Below are 19,774 nucleotides of genomic sequence, written 5' to 3' on the forward strand. Positions count from 1 at the left end.
GCGCATGCGCACCGGGCGGCTCCGGAGTTTCATTCATCCACAAAAGCTGCGAAAATCTGGTTTGCTTTGTTGATTAAGACTTTCATACCTGTGTCCTCCATTCAGCGGCCGCAGCCAGAGCCGGCCGTTTCCAGTGCCAGGGACGGACCATGAAGAAGCGCTATGTGGACGCCAGCAGGCTCAGGAAAATGAAAAGGAGCAAGATAACGGAGAGGCTCTCGGAAAGGTATGACGAGGTGACGCAGCGAGCGGATACCGAGGCTTTTGTTGTGCGTTTTGTGCGGCGCTGAGCGGCTTCATGTGCGGCGCCGCTGGCACTGCGCTGCGGGCAGGACTGTGCCAAGTGCCTTTGTTATGGAAAGACGCGTTGAGATAAGGAGAGATACTTATTACATAACCTAGTATCACTTTGTCTGTAATGTAAGTGCTCATATATATGTGTTAGCACTTATAATGCATATCTGATATAATAATAATATGTATAATGATATAGGCCTGTGCCTGTTATGATTATTATGATTATGATTATTGTTAGTTGTACTTTGAATTTGTTTCTCCTACGACACCGCTATTGCCGATTTATCCCACCACGAGTCGTCAGTGTTAAATGGATGTCCTGAGTGTTTCAGTGTTTCAGGAGAATTGCCCATGGAGCCATGCCATTATGACTGATAAAAAGGTGGCCATTAAAAACACTTGCGCAGAGACAGCCTGTCTAGACTGCCAGGCAATACAGTTGCTTGGTGAATCAGACAAAGAACTTGAAAATACACTTGCAATAGTGCAATTATAATCATCATCATAATATATTATTATACATATACATACAATAAACACACAAACACACACGTGTATATATATATACATGTATATATACATGTATACATGCTTGATTGAATTTCAGCTCTATACTGTTTTCTTTATATAATTGATGCCTATTTTAATATACAACAAATATGATTATGTAAAAGAATACTGTTATGATGAAGAAGGTTGATATTTACTTTCATTGTATGAAATTCAAAATTATTGAATTATATTAAAATTAGAATATGTTTAAATGTACAGCCTTTGTGTAATTTACATCATTATTCATTGGCCTTATTATGTCCTGATTTGCATGATGTGTGTCTAAATGATATTTTATCTTATGATGCTTTTAATGTATCCATTCATTCAGTACCAGAATAACTGTCTGGCATTGTCTGCGGGGGTTAAGGTGCAAAGGGCCACACAATTATTAAAGTAACATATTGGATGGCTTTCATACATTCATGACATTTGATGGTTTTGGTGGCGTTCTTTCCAGAATACTGAAACAGTCAGAGTCACATAGCCTAGACACCGTTCATTTTGTTAGAATTAAGGATTTGCACCGTTATGTTTAGTCCATCGCATCAATGGAAAAACATGGTTGCCATGGTTACTAAACTATAAAGTGGGCCATTATATTAAGGCTGTACAATGAAATAAATAATGTTTTTTGCCAGAACAGTGTAATCATAGATTCACAAGTTAACTTAGATATTGTACGTACTACTGCGAAACAAAGCAAAACATCATGCAGTCCTAATGGCATACGGTATTTTATTTAAGATGTACAGTACATCACAATAAAATTGTATTTTAATATCTAAGTACTTACAAGGTACTCCAAGGGAGTCAACCTAGAGGTAATGTTAATTAAATGTGTTTCTTGGAAAGACACCACAGACAGAGAACACCATGGGCAGGTGCACTGTAGCTCCTATGGGAAATTTCTCATTATCAGGCTACTTAATCTGATTGTATGCAATTAGAGAATGTATTGTTAAGCCTACATAAGTGAGTGTTCATTCTAGCATATTGATACTGATCAAACTGTCCAGGTATGACTTCTTTAAAACATATTATTTCCCTTTCTTAGAATGACAAGTACTCAATACATATTTTATATTAAGAATCTTCTTTCTAATAGTAAATATTAATACTATGAATTCCAGGAATATTTTGCTTGTTTAATTGTGTTCCCTGCATTTAAATCATTAGGCAAAATATATGTTTGTTTTATATAACAGAGTGAGGTTTGTATGTCTGCTCTCAGAATGCAGGCTGCATTCTTTCAGCTTCTGGTATGTTTGCCAGGTCACCTGGGTACATTGGAGAAGCTCTGACAAGCTGCTCAACAGGTGCTCTGCTCTCATGCTGCTTTAACGATGTCAATATCACATGGTTAGGAAGGAGAATCTTTGCACTGTGCTATAGATATTCCTGCACTGCCGAGTGCATGCTTCTCTTTGTTGCCGTGCTGTTGAACCCAGCACCTTTTCACGACAAGGTGGGTGGGAATAAATACAGTGTGCCGAGAGCCCTATATATTTCTTCACAGATTTCGCCTCTAAAACTCTACAGTAAAGATTGGAAATATTTTGCTCTGGAGTTAAAAAAGAAAACTTGTCATGTAAATGATTTCCGTGAAGATGTAGTCATAGACAGGATTGCACATCAGTAGCACAGAGTAACACTGGCATTCAGAAGTTTCAACCCTCCAGCAAATCAACAAACAGACAATAGGCCTACTTCATACATAATTGTGCTTCAAATGAATGGTGTAAATAACTACAGCTGTTTATAAACACAAGCATTTAGCATCTTTCATCATTTAGTGCAGTTCTTCAACAGCTGATGACATGTTCCTATAGTAAACTGCTGTATTATGTCAACAACTGCTGGAAAACAGCATAACAATTTTTCACACAAAACTCCTGGATTAGTGAAGTGATTATGAGCAAAGATTGATGTTTTACCATTTAAAGCATGTGAGTCCAGAGTTAATTGTGTTGAACTGCTGTCTGGAGCACTGAATTCATGAGAGTGCAGTTTTGAATCCAGACTGTAGCCCCCTAGCCCAGACATGACAGTGTGCAGCCGTGACTGGGTAAATAACATTGCCTAAACAGTGACTCCTCCTGTTCATTTAGAGATACATTACCGAATAATGACACAGATTCCATTCTATATTTACCATGTAAACGGAAGACACGTACCCAGAAAGACACATTTAGAAGAATAGGAAGGCTACGTTCTTCCTCCAGAACACATAATTTCAGTTGTTCTAAATGTATTAAATTATGTTTTCTCTTTTAACACTGATTATTCAATATTATATTAAAAGGAAAGCGAGCAGTTCTTCATGATAATAAAGACAACAAATGTATTGAAACTGAACATGTTTTAGGCCTATGTATTATAAGCCCAAGCCACTGACTGAAGCGCATGTGAAAGATATAGTAGAAAAACTTTCAATCCTGTGTAAAGTGGTCCATCTGTGTATTTTGTACAATCCCTTTGTTACATGCCATGCAATTGTGTGCTGTAATACCTGTATTAATGCATAATTTTAGTTTTTTTCTTCTTTTTTCCAGTGCTTTTACATTTCTGAAGTTTATGATAGTGTGGATTTTGGTTCTCCTGGCCGATTTCATTCTTGAGTTTAGATTTGAGTATCTGTGGCCCTGCTGGCTTTTCTTCGGGAGTGTTTACACCTTTTTCCACTGCCATGGGCTGGTAAGCATTTACTTTACTACTACTAATAATAATGTATTTTGCAATAGCTCAGAAAAGAGGGATTGTCATTACTGAGAAAAGCACAACAGGACGGAAAAGTTCTGTCTCTTAGAATCTCATTGCAGACCTGGTATTGGTATGCACCGCACAATGATTAATAACCAATGACATTTTAACAGTTGCCAAGAAATGTTTACGTGTCATTCAGGATATTTCAGTGTCAGTGCTTAGTATATTTCAATGCTTCTGTTTAAATGTCAGTGCAACAAATCTGTACAGGCCAGTTTATATCTTCATGACAATGTAGGGACACCTGCTGTTTAAGCAGTCACATTGTAGCTGGGAGAGCAGTGATGCTGGTGTATCATTGCTCTCCCTTTGTGCCTGACTTGTGCGCTGTCAAACACAGTGTCTTGCCAGGTTGATGTAGCGTGCAACACATACTTACCAGGCTAGTTTTACTTATCACACTAGTGCAGCACTGTGAGGGGGGTGGTAGCCTGACAGCTCTGTATTGCCCAATACTCAGCAGCTGGGCACTGCATCAATAAGAGCATTTATTCTGTAGCCGGTTGCAAAGGTGACACCAGTCTGAGTAAGCGCCTTTCTGGGTCTCTAAGATCTGTGAGATTTGATTAACTTTATTTTAATGTGTTTGGTAGCCTTGTAGTTCAGTGAACATAAATGAATGTACAGTATATCTCGAATAACTGCCCATGACTGTCTCTGCGTGCTTCTCTCTGTTTGCAGGTTATATGTGTGGTGTTTGTATGTGCAGCCTTCACCCTTGATGTCTTCTGTTTAATTTTTGTACCTCTGCACTGGCTGTTCTTTGCTGCCAGCACATATGTATTATTCAATTACATATGGCATACCGGTAAGGACCTTTCAAAACTGTGACCTATTCCAATGTAAAAGGATGCAGTTCTTGTATATTATTTTTTTCTAACCATTTTGAATAAACTATCTGCATTTAATTTGACCAGTACCAGACCAGTACAGATGCCTAATGCTTTCTCTGTTCTATATAACCTGATCAATCAGTTCAAAAGCATCTGTTGTTTTATCTTGATTGCAAATTATGTTAGTCAGCTGCATATCTTGCATACAAATCCTTCCGCAGATTAAAGAGACCATATTATTATACAGATTATGTTAAACAGTCTCAAATTCATTTCCTGTTTATTTTTCTGCTTTCCAAGTAAATTGAATTATTTATGCTAATAAACAATAGAAAAACAAACAAACAAGTGTACTGTTGATCTTTTGGAATAAGTACCTATACATAACATTACTAGACAAGATATATAAGCTTGCTCTTATAGATGTTTTATCGTAATACAGTTCTCCTGTTTAGGACCAACAGTGGCAGTGTGTGACAGAGTATTATTTATCTAATGCACAATTTCCCTCTTTTAAAATAAATTATATATCTTGTCTAGTAATGTTCTTCTGTTTTCAACATTATGATATTAGGTTTTAGTTTTGTAATTCTCTAAGATAAGTTTTGCCTTGAATGTGAAAATAAATTATTTGGTTCTTGAAAAAATGTATTCATATTTTAATCCATCTGATTTAGAAAAAGAAGTATACAAGTGTCAAGTTGTCGAACTTATTTAATAATTACCTCCCAAGCCTCTGTGTTGAACTGCAATATTAACTTTAATTAGTGCTGTTACTTTTTTCTAAAGCTGACAACATTTTATTTTCTCTTTTCTTTCAGAGAAAGGGTTGTGCTTGTCGACAGTTTCCCTATGGATACTGCTTGTTTATATTGAAGCATCTCTCAGGTTCAAAGATCTTAAAAATTCTCATGTGAATTTGTCTCATCTTTTTGCAGCACATTGGTAGGTGTACAAAAAATGTCCTTCCTTAAACAAAAGTGAAGGTGTATGATGTTAATTTACTTTGCAAAGTTTGACAAACACATCATTTTATCTTTATATTAAAATTTAGCGTCCCTATAAAGACTTTACAATGTATTTTCCCAACAAATAATTTACTGACATGACGTGAGATGACGTCTGAGAAATAGTTTACAAAGTATAGTGGAGTGTCTCTATATATGTGATTTGATTTCCAAAACAATTAAGTGTCACGATTATTGACACCCCTTTCTTCTCCTTTAGCATTGGCTACCCAGTAGTTTATTTGGGATTTGATGCCACCTGTTACTTCACCAGCATTGTGAAGCTGCGGATCCAGAAAGCAGTGCAGAATGAAAACGACTTCTTCATGCAACTGCTGCAACAGTCTCTACCTCCAGGGCAGCTCTATCCAAGATGTGTAACAGACTGCAAGGACAGTAAGTTAGCAGGTGGAATTCATGTGTTTGTTAAGATAATTGTGTTAATAAATACATAAAAATAACTATTATAATTGGTTGTATTTTATGATGTTTTTTCTATACTATACTAGCTACCATAATCCCTTTTAGTTAGGTTAGGTTTCTGCCTTGCAACATCATTTTCTTTTTGTTCTCAAGGAATTACTATAAATGTATTATAAAATGTATACATCTCCATTCAAAGGAAATTACCGAAGTCTAACATCTTTTTACGTTTAAAATAGTTCAGGATGAATTAAATATGGGTATGCAAACTTTCAGTGGTTTGTTTTATCTCTTCAGCTTCTAAGTGGAAAGCAAAATCAGAGTTCCCACAATACCAGTGTCGAAATGGCCCAGTAGCCACAGATGACAAGTACCTGTTGGACTGTCTCCAGCTTGACAAAAAGAATGACAAGGACGTGGAAGACACAAAAGTGACTGATGTCAACATCCAGCTTCCCGATCTAAAATCGAGTGACAATGTGCTCAAGGAGAACTTCCTCAGTAGAACTGGGATGTCCGATTCTTCTGGGAGTTCTGAAAGTCTACCTCAAGAAGAGCAGGGCTGTAAAGCCCCAAAGCTGTTAAAGAGCTCTTCACCCAAAGCGCGGAGGACGCCCAGCAACAGCACTGTGCCTACTGTTAAAGGGGAGAAGAAGCAGAAAAGCACTACCAAAAATATCAGTCCCAACCGAGAGACGGGTGAACAGAACATTTCAAATAATCACAACATTCACTCAGATCAGATAAGCAGGTATTTATTATTCTTATTATTGTTGTTGTTGTTTTATTATTTGGGTAAGATTGAACTGCTGTTTTTCCAGGCCTATTTATTTTTTTACATCCCAGTAAGTCAACAACTAAAGCATGCAATTATGCATACAAATGTTTTTGATACTGGAGTATTTAGCAAACGGTGAAAAAGCTCAGTCAAATCATCTTCTCTCATGCACATACATGTATAACAAACCAGGAAGTACTGACTGATCTTTACCTACATTTGCAAAATGATTCCATTACTTTTTGTACCACAGGTATGTAATGCAATTTATTACAATGTATTAATATGATTACAAACATAATAAGAAATTACTTTGTGATTCGTGGCTGTATGCATTGTCACGGTGGTCCATGCAGTGCATGTGGTTTTCCACAGTGTTTGTTTATGAGGATAACTGTCATTTGTGTTAAGATTGGAGCAGGAACTCAAAAGGTTAAAAGGAGAAGTTCAGACGAGCAAACAGACAGAGCAGGAGCTGCGCAGCCACTTCTGTAACCTGACGAACAGCGAGAGAAGCCTTCGGCCAGAAGTCGTACTGCTGCGGCAGGCAAACGATTTGTTACAGAACAAGTATGTTTGAGGTCCACTTTGTGTTCTGGTTTTGTGTTCTTCACTTTCAAGGGTCAATATAATATAATTGTTTTTAAAAACTAATGCTAGCGTTGGTTTTATATTTCATGACCAGCCTCTATGAGAGTTTGACCACTACATAGAGAACCCAAATGTATCTGCCATGCAACTCAAGGGGGGGTGATAAATGTATTGAGTGCCAGCAATGCACAGATCTGATGTGTTGTATAGGCTTCATCCTTAGAATTTGATAAATCTTTTAAATCTTATTTTGGAAAACATAGTCATAAAACAAAGGGCGGAATTAAATCAAAACTTTGACCCACCCAATAATAAAAAACGACTGCCCTCAGTTGCGGCTTCATTTTTAGTAAGATGCCACTTTCTTATAATCATAAATGTAACTGCTATGATGTACAGGTTTGTAGTTTTCTATCACCAGGTGGGTCAAACTTTTGATTAAATCGGCCCAAAATTTGCAGAACCATAATGTGAAATTTGTGCCTTAAAATCATGTAAAAGTTTGAAAGCCAAGAGACTTTAAATGCTTTTTATAACTGTAGCCTTTGCTTAAATGTCAGCTGACCATTTCCCTCTACACTAATGATCTGTGTAGTATATAGCATATATTTTCATAAAATCATGGGTTGATTAATGTAAGGCTATTGGTTCTCTGTGACTTCATCAAGCATTATGTCATGCATTTCAGAATTCTTTGTATAATGAAAAACAAGCAAAAGGACAAACAGACATGTACATTGCTAGAAAAAAAGATCAAAGCAGAGGCGGAAGCTCGAGCAGCTATTGAGAAGCAGCTGTCTGAGACACGGACCAGGAAACTTGACGACACTCCTCTCTTGCCTCAAGGTGCTCTACTTTCTACAACTAGGTAAAGCCAAATCCTGTTTCTCTTGAAAAAATATCTTTCAAGGAATTTAATCTTGAAAATGCATGAAAAGCTTTCTTAAAACTGAAAATGCATTCTTCAAGACCTGGTGAGAGGACTGCTGTAGTTATACTGTGGTAATTTGTTCTCATGTATTATTGCTGGGTCATAGCATGTAAAGACCAGAGAAGCATGCCAATACATCAAAATAAGACTACATTACCAAACACGTTTGGCCTACAGATAAAACATTGGTCATAAAAGTTTATTTGTCTTGCCCTTGGTGTAAATGAGTACTGCAGTCCTAGATTAGATTATTTCAACTACCTTTATGGATAGGACTGAACAGAAAAACTGTTGTGAGTTTACAGTTTTAAAACTGTAGGAAGTGAAGGTATTGCTGACTTGTGGATATAGTATTAAAAGTAAAAGCTGTGATTACAATTACAATTTTACTTCAAAGGTTTATTTGAAAAACTGTAAGGCAAACCTTCTCTAAAGAAATTGCTCTATTTAATTTGGTGACGTTATCTTCTCCACATTAAGAAAACTGCACAGAACATCTAATTTAAAAATGCCTTTTCTTTTTCTTTTCATGTGTCGACTGCCTGGAAACGTAACAAACACGCACACAACAAAAGTCTTTTCTTGTCAGCTAAGCCTAAAAGTTTATATTCTTTTCATCTTTCATGCTAGGCAGGAACACACAGAGACCCTAAAGAAAAAAGCTAAAGAACTAGAGACAGAGTACAAACATCTCCATCTGGAATTTCAAGGGAAAGAGGGTCAAATCATAGCTCTAGAAAATGAAGTGGAGGTAAAAAGAAAACAAATCATACATGATTTTAAGTGTTTAAGGATGTCGATGTGGAATAATGTGAGTTTAAAGTGTGTGTCCTGCATTTGTGTCGGTGGTATCTTGTTGTGTCCATCTCAACTTTATTGTGAAGCTGTGAATGATTTTTAATTTAGTGTTGCTACATGTCATTGACAGATTTCAAAACATCAATTGTGAGACTGTGCCTTGAAACTAGTTCCTGCAAACTTACAGCAATAGTAGTTGAAATATCTCCATCCATATCTGTTGTCAACCTCACCTATTCATTTCTATGTCTTACTGTGTCACTTAATATGGTTTTGCTGAATTTTAAAAAGGGTTTATATATCAATGTCGTGTTTAACACCACTGCTCACTGCCCAGGAGCCCCCAATTTCTAAACATTGCCATTCTGACAGGTGATTTGAATATATCTTTAACTGTAAACATACCCCATACCCCAATGGTATGTTATTTCCTCTTCCTGAAAGCACTGAATAGGTCATGCCACACACCCATTTGCCTTAAAACACCCTCACGATGTGGGCAGTGGCATTAGCTGCTGTTTCCCATGCCTAGCAGGTCAACACTCGACCTTGTGACCTCTGCCACAGACGCAGGTGTGCATAGTCAATTCATATCAGTCTGTTATAAATCATTTGGGGATCTTGACAACTAAGTACAAAAATGTAACATTATAGAGGTCAGTGTATATTTATATTCAACTGTATGTGATAACCAAAGAAGAAATTGTCCAGTATTTAGCATTAGCGTCTACCACTACAGAAATGTTTACTTTTAAATGTAGTTTAAAGATGTAAATACATGTATGGTTACAAATGTATAACAAAATGTACAAATACTTATATTTAACAGTGTCATATCGTATTACACATTTTCCAGTTTTATTCTTTATTTAAAATTAGGATGGACTTTGTCTCCCTCTAGTGTTGCTTTTGAAATATTTATGCAGATATTTAATTGAATAGAAAGTCCCTTAAAGAGTGAATCAAAAGATGGTCTATACGTTCATTTCTGACACTTTCATTCATGAATAGACATTAATAAACCAAGATTTTATCTTGTTTTATACTACAATGTATATTTTAAGGGATGCTTAAAAACAAATATTTTAAAATGAACTGCAAATATTTTGATTTACAAATGCATCAGTATAGCAGATGCTGAAATAATGAATTTAATTGTATTTGTACTTAAATAAACTAATTGACATAAATAAAGCAGATGCAGGTATGTATTATGTAATCAATATTCTGAATCATAATGTCTACACAGTACGAAACTAAATATCTGTAAAACGGTTTTAGTATTTTAACATTTTAGAATTTTAATTAAAAAAATATAAATATAAGTAACTATTTAGAAATATATTATCATATTTTGATCTCTGGATTTCCTCCTTCAATAGTCTGAAAAAAGTGTATTTTCCGTTCCCTTTGAAAACAGACAGGTATTGCATTATAGCACACGATTCTCGGGAGACAAAGTTCAGCATTTCTTTGATTGGCTTCTCTTTTGTGTTGCAGGTGCTTCGTAAATATAAAGGCATTGAGCAGGACGCCGAGATGCTGCTGTCAGCGCTGTCAGCGATGCAGGATAAGACCCAGCATCTAGAATACAACCTAAGTGCCGAAACCAGAATCAAACTGGACCTCTTCTCTGCCCTAGGAGACGCACGGAGGCAGTTAGAAATAGCTCAAGGTCTTTATTATTATTATTATTATTATTATTATCATCATCATCATCATCACTGTTGTTAGTAAGGCCTCTTAATTTGTCAGAACATCAATATTTCCAGTGTGGGTTGGTGTATGTGTGTGTGTGTGTGTGTGACTGAAGTGTACAACTTCCAGAAAGAGGAATTTTAATGTGAAAATTATCTTTAATCAAAGTCTTCCCATTTTTTTTATTTCCTTTTCTATTGCAATGGCTGTTTTATGTGTCTTTCAGAAGTGAGAGTAAAAGGTCTCTGGCTTGAAGGTGACTATTACTCCTCTACACTGGAAAGACAAAAGATAAAAATGCTGCAGGGCCTTTGTCATATTCCTGCTCCATCTGTAATGCTTTATCCCCAGAGCCTCGTAATGAAGAGCTTGGGGTTACTAACAGCTGTCACTCAGTATGTGTTTATTTTTATCCTATAGGAAAAATAATGAAACAGGATCAAGAGATTGGGGAAATGAAACAGAAGATTGCAGAAGTCATGGCTGTCATGCCAGGCATCACATACACTGTTCCACATCCAATTACACCTCAATATTTAACCAAGTTTCTCAACTCAGAGAATTACATGCTTGATCCCAGCGCATTAATGTACCAGTGTCTTAAAAAATGAATATTCGAAAAATCGCCATAATTACAAGGAAACTGTTCTCAGAATGTATTTTACGAGCCCTACTTGTCTGGAGTCTTTGTGAACAACAGCCAAAATATCTGTTATGCGTCAGCCTCCAAGATACAGGGCAGGAAGAGTAACGCTGCCAGCACGGGCATGTGACCGCTGTGGGCCACGTCACTGTCTGTGAAACCCCGAGCCCCCGAGTGAGGCGTTTGGTCCACAACAGGTTAGTGTTTTCCACAAACCTCTCCTTAACTAAGCACTCCGTTTACTTTACTGAGGCATTTCGCCCGAATGTGCTTTGATAGAGCAATCAGTACCATTTACAGTACAGCAATAATGTCACAGTTGCCAACAGTACCCTGTAAAGGCTTCAACATCGATACATTTCAGAGATGCAATGCAGACACACAGAGAGTCAGTAATATGGAGAGCGTATTAGTGTTAATCATTCTGTAGCTATTCTCTTAACACATCTTTCCAAGCCTTTAACTACTTTCTTAGTAGTTAAACCAAACAAGAGACAAATGATACACCTTGTTTAAATGCAATGTTTTATTTACATTTTCTGCACAAGAGCTTATATATATATACATATATATAATCTCTCCGTTTGGCCTTGGTTGCCAAACTGTACAAGTAAACAAATGTTATTTTTTTCTTATTTTTTAAGACTAAACAGGTTGTTTGCTTTGTCAGATATATTTTGTAGTCCTTTCTAAGGCATTATCTATATATCATTTTATTAACATGGTTTAGAAATCGTGTGATGGTACTGTGAGCAGATGACAAAGCACAGTCTCAACAATAAAGTGCAATTTGAATGATGTCTTGAGGTGAAAAAGTCATACATATAAGCTAAAGGACCTTGGATACATAAGGTGACATGTTTTACAACTGGGGTTTATTTTACACTAATTAAAATAGTGCTATTTTTTTTATTTCCAATTATCATTTTAACTGCTTCTTGTATGGATTCAACAGTTGTATTAATTACATGCGGTATGCAGTAACTAGCATAAATTTGGTTCATGAACATTTTGTGTGTTTTTATGCCTTTGTCAAGTTTGATCGAGGTGTAGTTACAACAACAACAACAACAACAACAACAACAAAAAAACTAAAACATATTCTGTTTGGTGTCAGAATGTTTTTAGAGATACTGTTCCAGACTGTATAGTTATATATCACTGCAGGGTAAATGTGCCAAGTACCTTGACATCGACTTGTGATGCCACACAGCTGACAGATCTGGGTTATATGACTTGTGTGTGTTTGGGGGGGTGGAGGAGAGCTAAGAGTTGTCTTTTTAAAACAACAACAACAACAACCTTTTCGGTAAGTTTTAACTATTTATCCGACACAGTTTTAATTTCATACTTGGTAAATGTTAGCGACGACGCTTTGCACTATTGCTCAATGATTTTGTCGGCATCCACTTTCTTAAGACATTCTCCATCAAATTCCATTATGGATATCATGTGAATAACAAACAAGCAAACAAAAAAATGCAATCAATAAATAAGGTTTAACGGTTATGAAGAGGCCATGCTTCATTCTATCTTCATGATAATCACCTTGGATAAAGGTGTGTATCGAATGAATGAATAATAATAGTAAAACAATACATTGTCATGCTACTAAACGTGATTACACAGACCTACTCAGACCCACATATGTGAAACACTGTGTCTTGTGTATGTTCTAAAGAAAGATGCATCTTAACATGTTCAGGGATCTCAATATAGTATGATTGTAGTTATTATTATTGAATTATTATTGTTCTTGCTGTACAAAGAAATCAGTTCCCAAATATCTTTATGCTTGTTATTCCTGAACATAATTTTCATGCCTGATTTGTATTCCTCAGCCTTCGATTAATTTCCCAATTTAAGACAACTCTGACCACTAGTTTGCTAGAGGTTGCTTTGCTTTTAAAAAGGACGTTAACACATATGGAAGCAGTGTGCAGCAGAGTCGGGCAGTACGCATCACTCGCAGAAGTCAGCACTCGATCTAAAGTAGGAACAGCTCGAACATGGTGACGTCACCATTAAAACTTTCAAATGAATTTCAAAATGTTGTTCTGCACTCTGTGAATGCAGATGATTTCATTGTATAAACCTTAATATCAAAATGTAGTACACCTTTTAATTTAGTTAGGTAATATATTTATTTATTGGGGGTTGGGGTGGGGTGGTGGACAATAACAGTTCCCTGGCGCATTCAGCAAACGCCTCTATCCAAACCACAGATAAACGCTATGGCTGTGTCTCTCTGAGAGTCTTCCACGGGGACACTACATTGGTGCTCCCCAGATTGGGGCGAAGCAGAGTCACGAGTAGATCTACTCCAGATTACAGTGTGCCGGCAGGATTGGGCATTAGCGGTGGAATGCACACCTGCCTCCTGGTGCGCACTTAAGCCATGATGTTTCCTTCTGGTTAGATGCCGGCCCAAATGCACGGCTTTGGAGAAGACCGTGTACACATCCTTGTTTCAGCTGGTCAGTCCTCAGAAATGGTAGTTGAATAATAATCCATGATTGCACAGCAGGGTCTACAAGAAGGAAATCATTTGAGAATCCTGGGTTTGTAAAAATAAAACAATTCAGTTACAGTAAATATGATTGTTATGTACGATTCCAAGGGAGACCTCTGATCAACTCCTGCTTTTGAGGAGAGAGACATGAAGTCGAAAAAGGTCTTGTCTGTGGTTACATTATTGGTTATAATGATAAACAGTTATATGGTTCTTATGTCTATGCTGAATTTCATTGCAACAAGTCTGTAATTGGTATTTAAAAAGTTACAGTATTTGTGTTTATATCTTACAAAACTTTTTATTTTTATTTTTTAATGAGTATTATCATTTCAAAGACTCATCTGATTACAGGCCACAAGCATGTTTTAATCATAATTTAGGTATGTATTTATTTATTTAATCTTATGTATATCACAGGTATATGTTTTTTGTCATCATGATCTCTTAAAAATAATACAAATAATGGAAATAAAATGTTTTTAATTTATAAAACAAATGTTTTACTTTTGAACTTAAGTGCTCAAAACTGTTTTAAAGTAAATTTGATACTTTAAAATATTTTGTACTCATATGCTTCACTTTGTATTATCTGTGTATTTATATAAAAAAAAGTAAACTTGTGGAAAATATTCCAGTAATTAATTTGTGAAAAAATATTTACACTTTTTATGGGGGTTGCTATTGTATTGTTTTTTTTTTTAATTCAATGTTAAAACAATAAGAAATTATTTTTCAGGCTTGATTAAAAAAAGAAAGGTGTGGAAGAAGTTATTTTGTAAGAAAGAAAAGTTTTTGCTTTACTTTTATGTTTCCCACTATTGTCTGCATGCAAATACCTGGGTGTTTAATAAGATGTTTGATTTAGCCCTTAAACTGTAATATTGTTTTTACCTGAATACAGAGCAATACGGCAAATAAAATCTCTGGATTCAGGTACTTTCTTGATTAATAGCAGTTGGTTATCAATTGAAGGGCTTCTGTGTTCTGTTTACAACATTTCTGGTACAAAAAAATAATAAAAAAAACCTTTTTCAATTTTACACGACTCTTTCAGTGATGCCTATAATTGGTTTCCTTCACAGTGAGCTTCGATAAATGCTGATCCAAGTGAGGTAATTGCCATTTGAGATGGTTTAGAATTGCACCGAATGAAACAAAACCATGTTAAAATCGGAGGGTTTTCCCTGCATCTAAGAATGTATTCATTCAGCTTTGTTCACAGCTGCACCGAAGGTAGCCATTGTGTTTGTTTAAAAACCCATATGTGTCTAATGGACTTTGAGAGTAATCCACCCCTGCATGTGTCCGTGGAAGCACTTCTACTGATACAGTTATAATGCAAAAACTTGCAGCTCAGAAAAATCAGCCGTGGAATTTAGAAACTCGTAGATGCCCTGCAGCTACAGGCCTTAGTGCTTCAGTAGAAGACACTGAACAGAGAAGGCAGAAGGAATATTTATTTTGATTTGCTCACATGCATCCCCGTTTTCTAATTCTGCAAAACTGATCAGGAAACAGAATTCTATTTTTTTCCCCACTTATAATTACAATTTTGTTAATGGCACAGTTTATTTGAATTTTACATTATATTATTTTGTAAAGATAAAATATAATTTGGAGTTTTCTGAGCTTATTATATACATAGCACATAACAGATATGTTTTTTTCTGCCTGGAACAGAACTTTGCTGTGGTAACAACTCTTATGTTCTCTCCCAATATGGGGGATATAGTGTCAGGTTCCTAGGTATTTAAGTCAGTGCATGGCAAAGTCCACATTTATCTATAAAGGTTTGTATTTCAACTTTGAAGATTCATAGGTCACAGGTCAGACTTCAAGACACTGTGTCTCGTTAAGAGCAGACTCCGGCTGGTTTCAATGTGCTTTGCTGTTAGGCTAGTTCAATTTGCCCCTATCTATAAATGGAAGCAGTTTAATTTATAGTGGTAAACATGATTCCTAATCCCTTCTTCTAGATGGAGCAAACTTCCTGTTGATTTCTGTGCTTAATTGTATTAGCATTACCTTCCTGTGCTTCTGGTTATATTTGCTAATAGAATCAAGACTTAGTAAAAGCCATTATAGTGGAATAACAGTATTTGCCATGAGAAAAAATGGAAATGTGAAAACTTATTTACTCTCAACATTTTTTTCCATTTTGTTTATTCATGTGTTTCTATGCTTTATTTCCTGTGTGGAGGCTTATTTATTATGCTCACTGAATGAGTTCAAAAGTTGATTTAGGAAGTCGGTGGTAGCAAAATTACCATACTGTGCTCCCCACTTTACTGTAATCCATTGTTGCTATTCCTTCTTAATCCCCAGTTTGTTCCCTCAGAAACAGTTCATAAACTTAAATGGAAGAATCTATAATTGCAATCACAGTCAGGTTTACCCCTTTCAAGCAGCTATGCCACTTTTGACAACCTTTTGTTGAGTGAAAAATATAGCTATATAAGAGTGATTGCATGGAAGGATATTTTTGCAAGAGTCGCATGATAACTTCTTGAAACCAGCACAGGACACATGTATGTAGTAGATGTGGCGCTTATTGCCGATATAGATCCTGCAGTGGTCGGAGATCCGTCAGTGCCCCCTCCGGTTGACTTCACACAGGAAGCTTGCAAGGCATATTTTTATTTATTCATTTATGTATTTATTTTGTCACAATTACAATGTCCAAGTCTTTGGAGACAGAACAGATGAAAAATAAATGGCTTGAGAATGAAAGGGCCGACTGCAAACTCACTGTGACAATGCTAGTGCTGACAATGGCAGCAGAGTTCAGCTACTATCATGTCTATTTCTAGTGGGTTTCTTTTGTTCAACAACAACCACTGACCACAAATCGATATATGAAGCACAGAAAATTGTAAATTGTATAAAGCTGCAGTATAATTACCTTTCACTGTTAATACTAAAATGCTTACTCTATTTTACTATATTTGACAAGGCCTGATTGGTTATAAGTTGAAAACAAATGTAGAGTTGGTGATTTTTATTTTCTCCCTGTAATCTATTCGATTAAGAAACGTCTTCAAAATTGTTTACAATGACTTGGCCTACCGACACGGCTGATGCCACTAGCTGCCGTATTTTGCCAATTGATTTTGCATGATATAGTGGCAGAAACATGCAGGGGCTTATGTATTTAAATGTATTAGCTCTCTTCTTTTTTCAGATTGTTAAAAGAAAAGATTTATCATAGTTGATGCAGGAAACAAAAGGTTCTGCAATCATTTTTCTTCAGAGCTAGTGAAAAAGATAGACTGGAAGAGAAAAGGCAAGGAGCCTCATTATATTTATATAAAGAAAAGGTTCTGCCTTAATTAAGTGCTGTAACTGAATGACTGATGTGCAAGGAAGAGAGAACACTTGCCCCAGAGTAATTTGGGGAATCCCAAGCTCTATTCACGCACAGCGCTCAAGTCTTAACATATGTACTACACAGCGTGGTATGTTATTACTTGAGCAAGCTAGAGCAAACCATGGATTTAAGAATAAAATAATGCAGAATTACCCAGCTCTGAAACAAAGGTTATCTCATGAAGGCTACTGTCTCAAGAGTACCCCTTAAAACCAATGACTGTCAGTTTTCATCATCCCAAGAGTGAGCAGACCTTACTGCAGCCAGCGGCCTCGGGCTATAAAGGTAGAATGAGCTTATCCTGTCTGGATGAACTGTCCTGAATCTTTGATGCTGGCTGAGCCTTTTGTTTGGGCTGCTCATTCATTAACCTTCAAAAAAGGCATATTTTAAGCTGGTGCGGAGGCTCAATACACTTGTGCACTTTATTGACCCTCTTGATAGGCAGGTTATGTGCTACAGAGATCCAAACTCAGTCAAAGGACGCATTGGGTTTGCTGGATTTGGATCATTTAACTGAGCAGCAGTAGTTTATGGTAAACTCTTCAGGGAGATGGTAGAAAAAAAAAGAGTTTTGTGGGTCACAGCTTCTGTAGATGCTAATTAGAACTGGGCATTGATGCGGTAATATCAAACAATACACTGATTTAGTTTTCGACAGTCAATATACACGGTGCACAGACTGTTTTATCATTAATGGTGCGTGAAATATAAAGATAGATAGCATTATCTTTGATCTTATTCGCTTATTTTGAACCCGGTTTACTGTACAAATGCACCAATGTTATTTTCCATGGAACGAGTTCTCGCGTCTCTAACAGCTCCCAACAAGTTCAATAGTCAATGAAAGTATATGCTTTCCCTTTAACAAAAGTGTGAACTGATTAAAAATGCTGATGAAGCAGATGATTATATCATTACAGCTACTGCCAACACAAATAATGATAGTAATAATAATTGCGAACAGTCACTCAAATAATTTTTCTTAACACTTCAGTCTAATCCTACTCATGAGTCATTTCTCTTACAGCACAATCTTGACCATTTGAAATAACTGACATTTATTTATTTTGTTATGTTAATGAGTACAGAATGAAACAATTATACAGATATTAACCACAATGGAATGTGTTACATTCTTACACTTTGAGTTTGCAGGCTCACAATTGTTAATGGGAAAACATCTCTGTCATTCATTGATTAAAACAACATTAGAGCATTAGAGATTCCCAAATTCTGAGTCACATTCCTACTTTGCCAAACTCAGTTTCAGGTAGATATTTATATTATTTAAACTCCTTCAGAGCTAAAGGCACATGGTTTACTGATTTGAACTTGTGTTGGCATAATTAGACCCTGATCACTCTCTGCTGCCCCTTTCACTCGGCATGCTGGGTAGACCTGCAATTTCTTGATGCAACAGAGGGTTAATAACTCAGGGTCCTGCTCTCATCAATCTACGAACCAAAGTAAAATTAGATTTTAACATATTAACACCTGTATATAATAACTACCATTCCTTTAAACAGGAAGAGTAAGAGTAATATGCCAGTAATGACTCCTTTATACATCCATATTATTTTCTTTCTTGAGAAATTTGTATTTAAACAAGTGTACATTCTCCTTAAAAACATTATGTATCTGTAACATGGATACTTATTAACTTTCCAGAATTAATTCAGATTCCACTGCACATATAATAAATACATAAATATATGCAGACCTTTTGTTGCAGTCTTGACAGATAGTTTAAGCCATATGCACTGCAAAGGTCATATTGGCCAAATCAAATGTTTATGAAGATTCTGGTAATTTTTTCTCTGAATTGTATTTATTTCATTGAACAGAGATGTGTGGATTGTGCAGCGTCAGGGACTTGGAATATGACAGTTGACACCGACACCAGCTAGGGCTAGGCCTGCAGTAATTGTTTACTCTTTGCAGACATGAATTTTTGTGTTGGCCACGTTCCCCTGTCAATGTTATTAAACTTCTATTTGTGTTTTAAGTTATAATGTGTTTTGTTTGTTTTTACTAAGACGTTGCGGCATTCACAAAGTAAAAACAGACCTGTCCACAATCTGTTATAAATCTGTATGGGCATAAGGAACATGAATCAGTTCAAGTACAGTATCTAATACAGTATAAGGTGTATTAATCACACCTTATAGTTCAAAATTAGTTCTGTAGCGTCTGTTTTGTTTGCTATGATTTGGGATGTAAAGAATCAATAGAGATGTCCTTGGCATTTTATTCAAGGCAGCGAGTGACTGGATAATTAATCTCCGTTTTTAGCGTTTGAATCACAGTCTGCGTGGCTGAAGGAACCAGACAGCTGTATCCCAACTCCACGCTCAACCCATTGCCAAAGTCACACTTGCCAGTCTTCAAGCAAGCTCGTCTTGAAATTGATATTCAATGTACTCGGCTTATTCAGAGGACATTGACCTCTGTTCCTGTCAGTGGAAGTGCAACCATGACAAATAAGGCAGGAGGCAGAAGATTAGAATTAGATATATGTTTTGTTTTTTTGTTTCTGTGTATATTGATAGATGACCTTTTTGTCTGTGTGCTG

At 36.2% G+C, this 19,774-nt stretch overlaps 1 protein-coding gene across 1 annotated transcript; it reads left to right on the forward strand.

Moving 5' to 3' along the window:
* Nucleotides 1-14,872, forward strand: LOC136751230 (macoilin-1). Its single transcript, XM_066706666.1, has 11 exons — nt 1-226; nt 3,405-3,546; nt 4,297-4,423; nt 5,270-5,393; nt 5,676-5,851; nt 6,176-6,629; nt 7,068-7,226; nt 7,936-8,115; nt 8,809-8,929; nt 10,477-10,651; nt 11,095-14,872. Exons 1-11 carry the CDS (start codon nt 150-152, stop codon nt 11,283-11,285), a joined length of 1,926 nt encoding a protein of 641 aa, XP_066562763.1. The 5' UTR covers nt 1-149; the 3' UTR covers nt 11,286-14,872.
* Nucleotides 14,873-19,774: the final 4,902 nt, after the last annotated feature.

Source organism: Amia ocellicauda, chromosome 1 (genome assembly GCF_036373705.1).
Source record: "Amia ocellicauda isolate fAmiCal2 chromosome 1, fAmiCal2.hap1, whole genome shotgun sequence".
Taxonomy (NCBI): domain Eukaryota; kingdom Metazoa; phylum Chordata; class Actinopteri; order Amiiformes; family Amiidae; genus Amia; species Amia ocellicauda.